At 40.7% G+C, this 12,235-nt stretch overlaps 1 protein-coding gene across 1 annotated transcript in view; it reads left to right on the forward strand.

Annotated features, from left to right (window-relative positions):
- HELB (DNA helicase B) overlaps positions 1 to 12,235 on the forward strand; it is a 42,211-nt gene that overhangs the window by 12,919 nt on the left and 17,057 nt on the right. Inside the window, exons 7-9 of the mRNA XM_036894906.2 lie at positions 5,475 to 5,629; positions 11,106 to 11,187; positions 11,909 to 11,968. Coding sequence (XP_036750801.2) covers positions 5,475 to 5,629; positions 11,106 to 11,187; positions 11,909 to 11,968 — 297 coding nt within the window. The remainder of the gene's footprint in view (positions 1 to 5,474; positions 5,630 to 11,105; positions 11,188 to 11,908; positions 11,969 to 12,235) is intronic.

Genomic DNA, 12,235 nt, shown 5'->3' on the forward strand with positions numbered 1-12,235 from the left:
CTATGGAGATGATCATGTGGTTTTTGTCTTTCTTTTTGTTGATGTGGTGGATGATGTTGATGGACTTTCGAATGTTGTACCATCCTTGCATCCCTGGGATGAATCCCACTTGGTCATGGTGTACGATCCTTTTGATGTATTTTTGAATTCGGTTTGCTAATATTTTGTTGAGTATTTTTGCATCTACGTTCATCAGGGATATTGGTCTGTAGTTTTCTTTTTTGGTGGGGTCTTTGCCTGGTTTTGGTATTAGGGTGATGTTAGCTTCATAGAATGAGTTTGGGAGTATCCCCTCCTCCTCTATTTTTTGGAAAACTTTAAGGAGAATGGGTATTATGTCTTCCCTGTATGTCTGATAAAATTCCGAGGTAAATCCATCTGGCCCGGGAGTTTTGTTCTTTGGTAGTTTTTTGATTACCGCTTCAATTTCGTTGCTGGTAATTGGTTTGTTTAGATTTTCTGTTTCTTCCTGGGTCAATCTTGGAAGGTTATATTTTTCTAGGAAGTTGTCCATTTCTCCTAGGTTTCCCAGCTTGTTAGCATATAGGTTTTCATAGTATTCTCCAATAATTCTTTGCATTTCTGTGGGGTCCGTCGTGATTTTTCCTTTCTCGTTTCTGATACTGTTGATTTGTGTTGACATTCTTTTCTTCTTAATAAGTCTGGCTAGAGGCTTATCTATTTTGTTTATTTTCTCGAAGAACCAGCTCTTGGTTTCATTGATTTTTGCTATTGTTTTATTCTTCTCAATTTTATTTATTTCTTCTCTGATCTTTATTATGTCCCTCCTTCTGCTGACCTTAGGCCTCATTTGTTCTTCTTTTTCCAATTTCGATAATTGTGGCATTTGACAATTCATTTGGGATTGTTCTTCCTTTTTTAAATATGCTTGGATTGCTATATACTTTCCTCTTAAGACTGCTTTTGCTGTGTCCCAGAGAAGTTGGGGCTTAGCGTTGTTGTCATTTGTTTCCATATATTGCTGGATCTCCATTTTGATTTGGTCATTGATCCATTGATTATTTAGGAGCGTGTTGTTAAGCCTCCATGTGTTTGTGAGCCTTTTTGCTTTCTTTGTACAGTTTATTTCTAGTTTTATCCCTTTGTGGTCTGAAAAGTTGGTTGGTAGGATTTCAGTCTTTTGTAATTTACTGAGGCTCTTTTTGTGGCCTAGTATGTGGTCTATTCTGGAGAATGTTCCATGTGCACTTGAGAAGAATGTGTATCCTGTTGCTTTTGGATGTAGAGTTCTATAGATGTCTATTAGGTCCATCTGCTCAACTGTGTTGTTCAGTGCTTCCTTGTCCTTACGTGTTTTCTGCCCGGTGGATCTATCCTTTGGGGTGAGTGGTGTGTTGAAGTCTCCTAGAATGAATGCATTGCAGTCTATTTCCCCCTTTAGTTCTGTTAGTATTTGTTTCATATACGCTGGGGCTCCTGTGTTGGGTGCATATATATTTAGAATGGTTATATCCTCTTGTTGGACTGAGCCCTTTATCATTATGTAGTGTCCTTCTTTATCTCTTGTTACTTTCTTTGTTTTGAAGTCTATTTTGTCTGATATTAGTACTGCAACCCCTGCTTTCTTCTCGCTGTTGTTTGCCTGAAATATGTTTTTCCATCCCTTGACTTTTAGTCTGTACATGTCTTTGGGTTTGAGGTGAGTTTCTTGTAAGCAGCATATAGATGGGTCTTGCTTTTTTATCCATTCTATTACTCTGTGTCTTTTGATTGGTGCATTCAGTCCATTAACATTTAGGGTGACTTGAAAGATATGTACTTATTGCCATTGCAGGCTTTAAATTCGTGGTTACCAAAGGTTCAAGGTTAGCCTCTTTAGTATCTTATTGCCTAACTTAGCTCGCTTATTGAGCTGTTATATACACTGTCTGGAGATTCTTTTCTTCTCTCCCTTCTTATTCCTCCTCCTCCATTCTTCATATGTTGGGTGTTTTGTTCTGTGCTCTTGCTAGGAGTGCTCCCATCTAGAGCAGTCCCTGTAAGATGTCCTGTAGAGGTGGTTTGTGGGAAGCAAATTCCCTCAGCTTTTGTTTGTCTGGGAATTGTTTAATCCCACCGTCATATTTGAATGATAGTCGTGCTGGATACAGTATCCTTGGTTCAAGGGCCTTCTGTTTCATTGTATTAAATATATCATGCCATTCTCTTCTGGCCTGTAGGGTTTCTGTCGAGAAGTCTGACATTAGCCTGATGGGTTTTCCTTTATAGGTGACTTTTTTCTCTCTAGCTGCCTTTAACACTCTTTCCTTGTCCTTGATCTTTGCCATTTAATTATTATGTGTCTTGGTGTTGTCCTTCTTGGATCCTTTCTGTTGGGGGCTCTGTGTATTTCCGTGGTCTGTTCGATTATTTCCTCCCCCAGTTTGGGGAAGTTTTCAGCAATTATTTCTTCCAAGATACTTTCCATCCCTTTTCCTCTCTCTTCTTCTTCTGTTACCCCTATGATATGGATATTGTTCCTTTTGGATTGGTCACACAGTTCTCTTAACATTGTTTCATTCCTGTAGATCCTTTTATCTCTCTCTATGTGTCAGCTTCTATGCGTTCCTGTTCTCTGGTTTCCATTCCGTCAATGGCCTCTTGCATCCTATCCATTCTGCTTATAAACCCTTCCAGAGTTTGTTTCATTTCTGTGATCTCCTTTCTGGCATCTGTGATCTCCCTCCGGACTTCATCCCATATCTCTTGCGTATTTCTCTGCATCTCTATCAGCATGTTTATGATTTTCATTTTGAATTCTTTGTCAGCAAGACTGGTTAGGTCTGTCTCCTTCTCTGGTGTTGTCTCTGTGATCTTTGTCCTCCTGTAGTTTTGCCTTTTCATGATGGTAGGAATAGTTTGCAGAGCTGGGACGAGTGACGGCTGGAAGAACTTCCCTTCTTGTTGGTTTGTGGCCCTCCTCTCCTGGGAGAACAGCGACCTCTAGTGGCTTGTGCTGGGCAGCTGCGCACAGACAGGGCTTCTGCCTCCTGCCCGGCTTCTATGGAGTTTATCTCCGCTGTTGCTGTGGGCGTGGCCTGGCTCGGGCAGCTACTCCAAGATGGTGGAGTCGCGTTGGAGGGGGAGCGGCCTGGAGGCTATTTATCTCCGTAAGGGGCCTCCCTGCTCCCTGCAGCCCAGGGGTTAGGGTGCCCAGAGATCCCAGATTCCCTACCTCTGGATTAAGTGTCCCGCCCTGCCCCTTCAAGACTTCCAAAAAGCACCCGCCAAAACAAAACGACTGCCAAAAAAAAAAAAAAAATTTTTTTAAATAAAAAATAAAAAACGGCCACTCGTTTTTCTTTATTCTCCGGTGCCAGCCTCAGGCCTCTGCTCACTGGTCTTGCTGCCCTGTTTCCCTAGTATTGGGGTCCTTATCCCTTTAAGACTTCCAAAAAGTGCTCGCCAAAACAAAACAGCAAAAAAAAAGAAAAGAAAAGTGTCCGCTTGCTTTTCTTACGTCCTCCGGCGCCCGGCCTCCGGTGCCCGCTCACTGTTCTTGCTGCCCTGTTTCCCTAGTATCCAGGGCCGCCTGCGCACGCACTGTGTCTGCGCTCTGGCCCGGATGGCTGGGGCTGGGTGTTCGGCAGCCCTGGGCTCCGTCTCCCTCCCGCTCTGCCTGCTCTTCTCCCGCCGGGAGCTGGGGGGAGGGGCGCTTGGGTCCCACGGGGCCGGGGCTTGTATCTTACCCCCTTTACAAGGCACTGGGTTCTCGCAGGTGTGGATGTGTTCTGGATGTTGTCCTGTGTCCTCTGGTCTTTATTCTAGGAAGAGTTGTCTTTGTTATATTTTCATAGGTATATGTGGTTTTGGGAGGAGATTTCCACTGTTCTACTCACGCCGCCATCTTGGCTCCCTCCTCTTCCCTTAATTTTTGTAAGGGAAACTCATAGCAAAAAAAATGAGTATGGTATTTCACCCCTTGATGAATCCTGGTGGTATATTACTCCCTTTAAAGTAGAAAAGAACCTTGTCTTCCCTTAGTCTTTGGGTAAGCCTGGAGAGTGATCTTCTGTAATAGAGTATTGAATGGGGCATCAGCATGCTAAAAGACTTGCTTTATTCATTGAGCCAAAATTTATCTTTGTGTTTGACTCTTTTACAAGATGTTTTTGTTGCTGAACATTTTCTTGGTTGGATGTCAGCAGAAAGTAGATCATTTTTCTATGCCCTTGTCTACCCCAAGTAAGATAGTGGGAGTAGAGGGAGAGTTGAAAGGAACAGGGTCAATGACGAAGGTTCACATGAAGATATTAAGACACATAATGCAGGTGGATGTGTGATAGTCTTTTCCTACAGCTCTTCTGCTCCTTTCTAAATGCCAGCTCATTTTTGGGATATTGGTAGCTGATTGGTTATTTTAAAGTCTGAAAAATCTTTAAAGACTCTAAAACACATTAGGTTTCTTGACAGCCAGTGTTATTTGAACCTGAGGAATTCCTTTTAGTAACCCTTTTGGGCTCAGCTCTGCTCCTTTTACCATTTCTTCTTAATCATCATCACCAAATATTTGAATGACAGAAGGATCCCAGTGACCCCAGGGAAATGTTCCTAGAGATACAAATGTATTATGTATCCTGGGTCAGAAACAGAGCAGGAGATCCATGATGATTCTCAGTATCCCAAAAATTAGATTTGGGATATTTCTGGTAAGGACAGCCCCTTCCCTCTCCCTTCCTCTCTTTCATCCTCATTGGGACAGCTGAGGATGACCCTGTAGGGGACCACTGCCTTTGACAGCTAGGCTGCTTTGAGGTGTTTTCAGGGAGTCAGTTGTCTTCCAAATAATATGAGACTATTATGACTAGGCACCTGCCCCTTACTCTGCTTTTGGGTATGTTTGTTAGTCTTGGGACATACAAGAACAAAAGATTCGGGAGGGAATAGAAGCACAGAGATGTGGATACTTGATTCAGCTGGGAAAATGAGGCCATATATACCATATATGTAAAAGAAAGGAGAAAAGAAAGAGGATGATGCAAATAAGAAAAAGGTCCCAAGGAGTCCAACTTAATTTAAAGAGAAAGGGCTATGGAACCAGATGGGTCCACCTTTGCCTCCTAGCTCCCGTTTCTACCTCTGTGGACTTGGACAACTCACCCCTGCTGACTGAGCCTCATGTTGCTCACCTGTGAAATGAGGCTAATACCTACCTTATAGTTCTCCTGTGGTCTGGAGAAAAGTAGGTCAAGTTCTCAGAGTGGTGCTTCGTAAATTCCCTGGAAATTTTTTGTAATGGCTTTAATTTGCTAGGGGTAGGGGACTGATTGATAAATGTAACATTATGGCCTGGCTAATTCTATTTTAAAACTCATTAACTGTTTATAATGTGTCTATGGGTAGCCTTTTCACTCTATATATTATCTATTAACAGATATTAATTACTGTAATGACATTACCTCTGATCTGATCATACATGAAGACATATTTTTGGGTACTAATCTTCTTGGTGTTTTATTTTATCTTTAATTAAGAATCTCAAGACGTCAGTTTCCGAAATTTGATGCACAGCTGAATATCTCTGATAATCCAACATTCCCTGTCTTGATACAACAGAAAACATTTATTTTTGTCAGACTTCCAGAAGAGGATGCTGGTTCTCAATCATCAAAAAGTAATCATCATCCCTGTAAGTATAAACTTCTGTGTCACATAGGGCTAAGTATTTCAGTTTTGCAGCAGTTATAATTTTATTTGATGGTAAAGGTAAATGTTGCTAGTAAAAAATTAGGTACTGAAAATAAAACTGATTTATTAATCATGAAAAGCAGATTATCCTAGAATTTTGTAAAGAAATAAGCTCTTGACACATACGTACTAAGGGCTCAGAAATATTTGTTGAGTGAAAAAAGGGATGTAGATGATTAGCTTAAAATAAAGTGAAGCCCCAGTAATCCAATTTCTTTCAGGAGGAAGCCTGTCTTAGCTAGTGCAGGTTTTCTTTTACAGCCATTGGAAAAGTAAATACATTCATTATTTCAGCCACATTTGTGAAACAAAAGTAATGGCTGTCAAAGTGTTGCCAAATTGATTTCCTAATAGTTCTGTTTCGATGAAATGGACAAGCATCACTGCTAGTTATGGGTACTAGGCTGACAACATGACGGGGCTGGGAAGGAGCATGGGATAGGAGATCATCCCTTGTGCATATGACCTGTGTCACGTCACTTAACCATTTCTAAATGTGGTGATGCCCATGGAGCTGTTGTGAGGGTTAAGGGCATTCATTAGTTTTGATGTACTGTATACATGTTAATTTTTTGTGAATAATAGATATTAAATTATTGCAAATTAATTTAAATAGATTAAACCTTTTGATCTTATTTGTATTATAAACTTAGCAAACTATTTTTAACAGTATAGTGATTTACTCAAAACTTAGATTTAAATTATTATTGAGGATTTATTGTAGTAGCCTCAGTTCTTAAAGGTATATCCTTCCTACTTAACTGCTTCCACTCTGTATGTGAAAGTCGGTGACATATGACTTTATCTGTAAGCCTTTCCCCCTTCATGTGTATCACCAATCTCAGTTCCTTTGAGATAGTGTCCATTCACATGTTAAAATATTCTTTTTATATAGCATCGTATGTACATAGTATTCTATAAATGCCTTTTTGGTTTTCTTGATTAGAGAAATAATTTATATTCCTTAAAAAAGCATCAAATGATACAAAAGAGAATTAAAAATTAACATTTCCCTGTAATCTTCCTTGCTCCTTTCCCACAAGAAAACCCTACAAAGGTCAAATATATAGTAAGAGCTTGATGTTTATTCTTTTTAACCTTTTATCCATACATAAACATACGTTGTTTATTTTGGTTTTATGTAAATTGGATTATAAGGTGCATTTCTAAATTAGTATACTATGAATAATTAATAGATAATATTTATTTGTACTACAACCTAGTTAATAGTAGGTACTAGTACAGAAGAAGGGAATGAGACTTAGATGGTTAAGTAACTTGCTCTCTCTGCCACTCCATTTAGATGTCCCTAAAATGTGGTTAGTCTTGAGTCTGGCACCCATTCTTTACATTAATGAGAATGCACTTTAAAAAAAGTTGTCTGTTTCAGAACGGTAGCAGAGCTTAGCTGGTGCTGGTTTTCTATCTTAATTATAAACTTCAGTTGGAAAATCAGTCTCTTCTTTAAAATAAATGAATAAATATTCCTTAGAGAGGCATATAGTACTTTTTCATTAATAATTAAGTGAATTATTGAGTAAGTTGGTCCATGATTGCAAAGTACAAAGACTTCAGACAGGCATCATAGCCGGGCTAGAATTTCAGAGATACTGAAATGTGGAAAAATGTGTATCTTAGAATCAATGAAATACAGTGTGTTTACTAATCTGTGAGATGTAGAGAGGGTGAAAAAAGCCAAGAGCAGAGCAGCTCAATCCCATGCTAGTAAGGAGAGCAGTGTTCTGTGAGACCTTTGGGGATTCCTGCTGTGGCAGGTGGGGGAGTGGCAGGTGGGGGAGTGGGGAGTGGGGTGGGAGCTGGGGCTGAGCTGGGTATTGGCCATTTTTAAAAAATTAATTAATTTATTAATTTTGTTATCATTAATCTACAATTACATGAAGAATATTATGTTTACTAGGGTCCCCCCTTCACCAAGTCCCCCCCACAAACACCATTACAGTCACTGTCCATCAGCATAGTAAGATGCTGTAGAATCACTACTTGTCTTCTCTGTGTTGCACAGCCCTCCCCGTGCCCCCCCCATTATACATGCTAATCCTAATGCTCCCTTTCTTTTTCCCCACCCTTATCCCTCCCTTCCCACCAATCCTCCCCAGTCCCTTTCCCTTTGGTAACTGTTAGTCCATTCTTAGGTTCTATGATTCTGCTGCTGTTTTGTTCCTTCAGTCTTTCTTTGTTCCTATAGTCTTTGGGTTTGAGGTGAGTCTCTTGTAAGCAGCATAGAGATGGGTCTTGCTTTTTTATCCATTCTATTACTCTGTGTCTTTTGATTGGTGCATTCAGTCCATTTACATTTAGGGTGATTATTGAAATATATGTACTTATTGCCACTGCAGGCTTTAGATTCGTGGTTGCCAAAGGTTCAAGGTTAGCTGCTTTAGTATCTTACTATCTAACTTAACTCGCTTATTGAGCTATTTTAAACACTGTCTGGTCACTCTTTATTTTTCTCCCTTCTTATTCCTCCTCCTCCTCTGTTCTTTATATGTTGGTTATTTAATTCTGTGCTCTTTTGTGCTTCCTTTAACTGCTTTTGTGGGTAGTTGATTTTATTTTTTATTTTTTGCCTTTAGTTAGTATTTGGTTGGTCTGCTTTCTTTGCTGTGATTTTATTTTCTCTGGTGACATCTATTTAGTCTTAGGAGTGCTCCCATCTAGAGCAGTCCCTCTAAAATACCCTGTAGAGGTGGTTTGTGGGAGGCAAATTCCCTTAACTTTTGCTTGTCTGGGAATTGTTTAATCCCTCCTTCATATTTAAATGATAATCGTGCTGGATACAGTATTCTTGGTTCAAGGCCCTTCTGTTTCATTGCATTAAATATATCATGCCATTCTCTTCTGGCCTGTAAGGTTTCTCTTGAGAAGTCTGACGATAGCCTGATGGGTTTTCCTTTGTAGGTGACCTTTTTCCTGTCTCTAGCTGCCTTTAAAACTCTGTCCTTGTCCTTGATTTTTGCCATTTTAATTATTATGTGTCTTGGTGTTGTCCTCCTTGGGTCCTTTCTGTTGGGAGTTCTGGACACTTCCATGGTCTGATCAATTATTTCCTTCCCCCGTTTGGGGAAGTTTTCAGCAATTATTTCTTCAAAGACACTTTCTATCCCTTTTTCTCTCTCTTCTTCTTCTGGTACCCCTATAATGCGGATATTGTTCCTTTTGGATTGGTCACACAGTTCTCTTAATATTGTTTCATTCCTGGAGATCCTTTTATCTCTCTCTGTGTCAGCTTCTATGCGTTCCTGTTCTCTGGTTTCTATTCCATCAATGGCCTCTTGCATCTTATCCATTCTGTTTATAAATCCTTCCAGAGATTGTTTCATTTCTGTAATGTCCTTCCAGACATCATCCCTTAGCTCTTGCATATTTCTCTGCAGCTCCATCAGCATGGTTATGACCTTTATTTTTAATTCTTTTTCAAGAAGACTGGTTTGGTCTATCTCCTCAGGGTTTGCATCTGTGATCTTGGTCTGTATCAGTTTCTTCTGCCTTTTCATGGCAATAGATATATTTGTGGGGAGCTGGCACGTGTGTTGGGTAAGAGAAAGTCCCTTCTTACCAGTTTGTGGCCTTCCTCTCCTGGGAGAACAGCGAGCGACCTCTAGTGGCTTGTGCTGGGCAGCTGCCTGCAGATGGGGCTTCTGATGTTGCCTCACTGCTATGGAGTTTATTTAGCTCTGCAGTTGCTGTGGGCATGGCCTGCCTCAGGCCGCTTCTCCAATATGGCGGAGCCCCGTTGGAGGGGGAACAGGCTGGCAGCTGTTTATCACCATGAGGGGCCTCCGAGCTGCGCTGCGGGGGTTTGGGTGCCCAGAGTTCCCCAGGATTCACAGCTGCTGGGCTAAGTGTCCCGGGGCGCTTCCGTCCAGCTGTGGGTCCCTGTCCCTTTAAGACTTTCAAAAAGCACTCGCTTTTCTTTGTCCTGGGTGTGCCGGCTGCGGGGACCCGCTCACAGGTCTTACTGTCCTGTTTCCCTAGTATCCAGCACCCCACGCATGCACTGTGTCTGCGCTCTTGTGCAGATGGTTGGGGCTGGGTGTTTAGCAGTCCTGGGCTCCCTCTCCCTCCCTGCTCTGACTCCTCTCCTCCTGCCGGGAGCTGGGGTGAGAGGCCTTGGGTCCCGCTGGGCTGTGGCTTGTATCTTACCCTTTTCACCAGGCGCTGGGTTCTTGTGGGTGTGGATGTAGTCTGGCTGTTGTCCTGTGTCTTCTGGTCTCTCTTTTAGGATTAGTTGTATTTGTTGTATTTTCAAAAATATATATGGTTTTGGGAGGAGATTTCTACTGCTCTACTCACGCCACCATCTTGGTTCTCTCTGGTATTGGCCATTTTTTAGTGATAATCCTCTCTTCATCTGAAAAATGAAAGGCTCAGAGAGAAACTATTTAGCCTTCCTAGAGCAGGGCATCACAAGATGTGATTCATCTGCTGTGAGGGGCAGGCTCAAAAGCCTGCAATGCTCCTATCCCAATTTTTATATCTTCTCTCTCTCATGCAGTTTCTTACTATTGCTAAGAGAGATTAGAGGAAGACTGCCCTGAGGAAGGGCAGGTTATAAGTGAGCGTCACTGTCAGTGAGCTGAGCACTTGAAGAGGAAGGCCAGCCACCCTCCTCATTTGGAAATTACTTTTACTTCCAGGAGCCTCAGCTTCATACTCATAACAAGGATGTAATCTGTGGTGATAGACAGACTATTTAATAGCTGTTAGGAAGTGCTCACTCCTGAAATGGATGCCTTGCTGTGCCAGGCTTAACCTTTTAGATGCTGGATCCTGGGGAGGTCTGGAGGTTCAGGGAATGAGAGACATGGTTTGGGGTGGGGAGTGGAGCATTGTGGTATTTGCAGTGTAGCTGTTTTCTATGGAAGTAGCTCAGTGTTTTATACTTGTATGTATATCAGTTAAATTATCAGCCTGGATATAATAATATCTGCCTCATCTGAATGTTGTGAAGATTAAAAAATTAAGTGAAATAACATACGCAAAGCATATAGATTCTCAAATTATAGGTCATTACCACCAGTACCATCAGACCTCAAATCAGAAAGAGGTCTTACTTGAGTAATTCTGTTGCATATTCTGTCCTCTTGCTCATATTTTAAATTTAGCATTCACAAACCATCAGTGAATATGAGTGGTTACATTACAAATTAGGATGACAATTTGTCCTGGCTAGTGGTTGACCTCTCTGTTGGGGATAGGGTATCTGGAACCCTGGAATTCTTTTCTGTTGTCTGGCCAATGTAACAAATGCAGTTGATGTTCCCACAGTGAATTAAATATTCCCTTTGGTAAGATGTTTTCCTGGACCCCTTAGCAGAAATTCTGAATTAGTTTCTCCATAGAAACATTGTTGTAATTTGGTGCTTTTCCTTAACCTTTTTCTTTCAAATTATCAGATTTATATTCTGCAGTTAAAACTTTACTCAATGAAAAGGACCTGCAACATGCAGAAACATCACAATTTATTGCATTTAGGAGGTAAAGCATTTACAATATTTTAATGTTTTTAGTCTTGTTTTTAAGTCTCATAAGTTATTAATGTAGATACTGTTTGAATGGGAGGCTTTTATAGTTCATCACTGTTAATTCTCTCTTACTTTGAGGTATTCCTTTGTTAGACATGGTGGAGGGCAGTTTTTAAACAAGGCTCTTTTTACCACATAATATAAAATCAGAGGAAATCTGAATGAAATAAAAGTTTATGTTAAGATAAAAATTACAAACTATTTTGTCCTAGAGAAAGTCCTGGAAACTTTTTATAGAATCCTGTACAATTGACCCTTGAACAAGGCAGGGGTTTGGAGCACTGTCCTCCCATGCAGTCAAAAATCTGCATGTAACTTTTGACTCCCCAAAACCTTTACTCATAGCCAACTGTCGACCGGAAGCTTTACTGATAACATAGTCGATTGGTTAAATTATGTTATTACTGATAACATAGCATATTTTGTATATGTATTATACATTATAGTCTTACAATCAGGTAAGCTAAAGAAAAGAAAATGATAAGGAATAGAAAATACATTTCAGTACTCTACTGTCTTTATTGGGAAAAATCCATATACAAGTGGACTTGTGCAGTCCAAACCCATGTTTGTCCAAGGGTCAACTGGGTGTCACAGGTGCTGGTAATGGAGGCAATTCCAAGATAGGCGCCAGGAAGCTCACCCTCACCCTCTTGTGTTTTCATTTGTTTCAGGCAAGACTGTGATGTTATCAATGCCTGCTGTTGCCAGCACTACACAGGCCGCCTCATCAAGTGAGTCCAGGGCTGAAACAGAGGGCGGGTCCCCCTAAACTCTCTGCTCTTTTATTTGTTTTGACATTTATCACTGTAGCCACAAATTTTAAAAACTTTTTTTTTTTTTGGTAAAGTCAAATGATCTCTTCAATTAAATATAAAATATACCCTTAGGCACTGACTTTCTGGTAATCAGCATAATAGGAAAAATAAGGAATTAAAATGTTGTTGGGGTCTTCAGGCCTGGCAGCTTCTCCAGGATAAGTGTGGGGGAATTCAGGAGAA

The sequence above is a fragment of the Manis pentadactyla genome, chromosome 10 (assembly GCF_030020395.1).
Source record: "Manis pentadactyla isolate mManPen7 chromosome 10, mManPen7.hap1, whole genome shotgun sequence".
NCBI lineage: Eukaryota > Metazoa > Chordata > Mammalia > Pholidota > Manidae > Manis > Manis pentadactyla.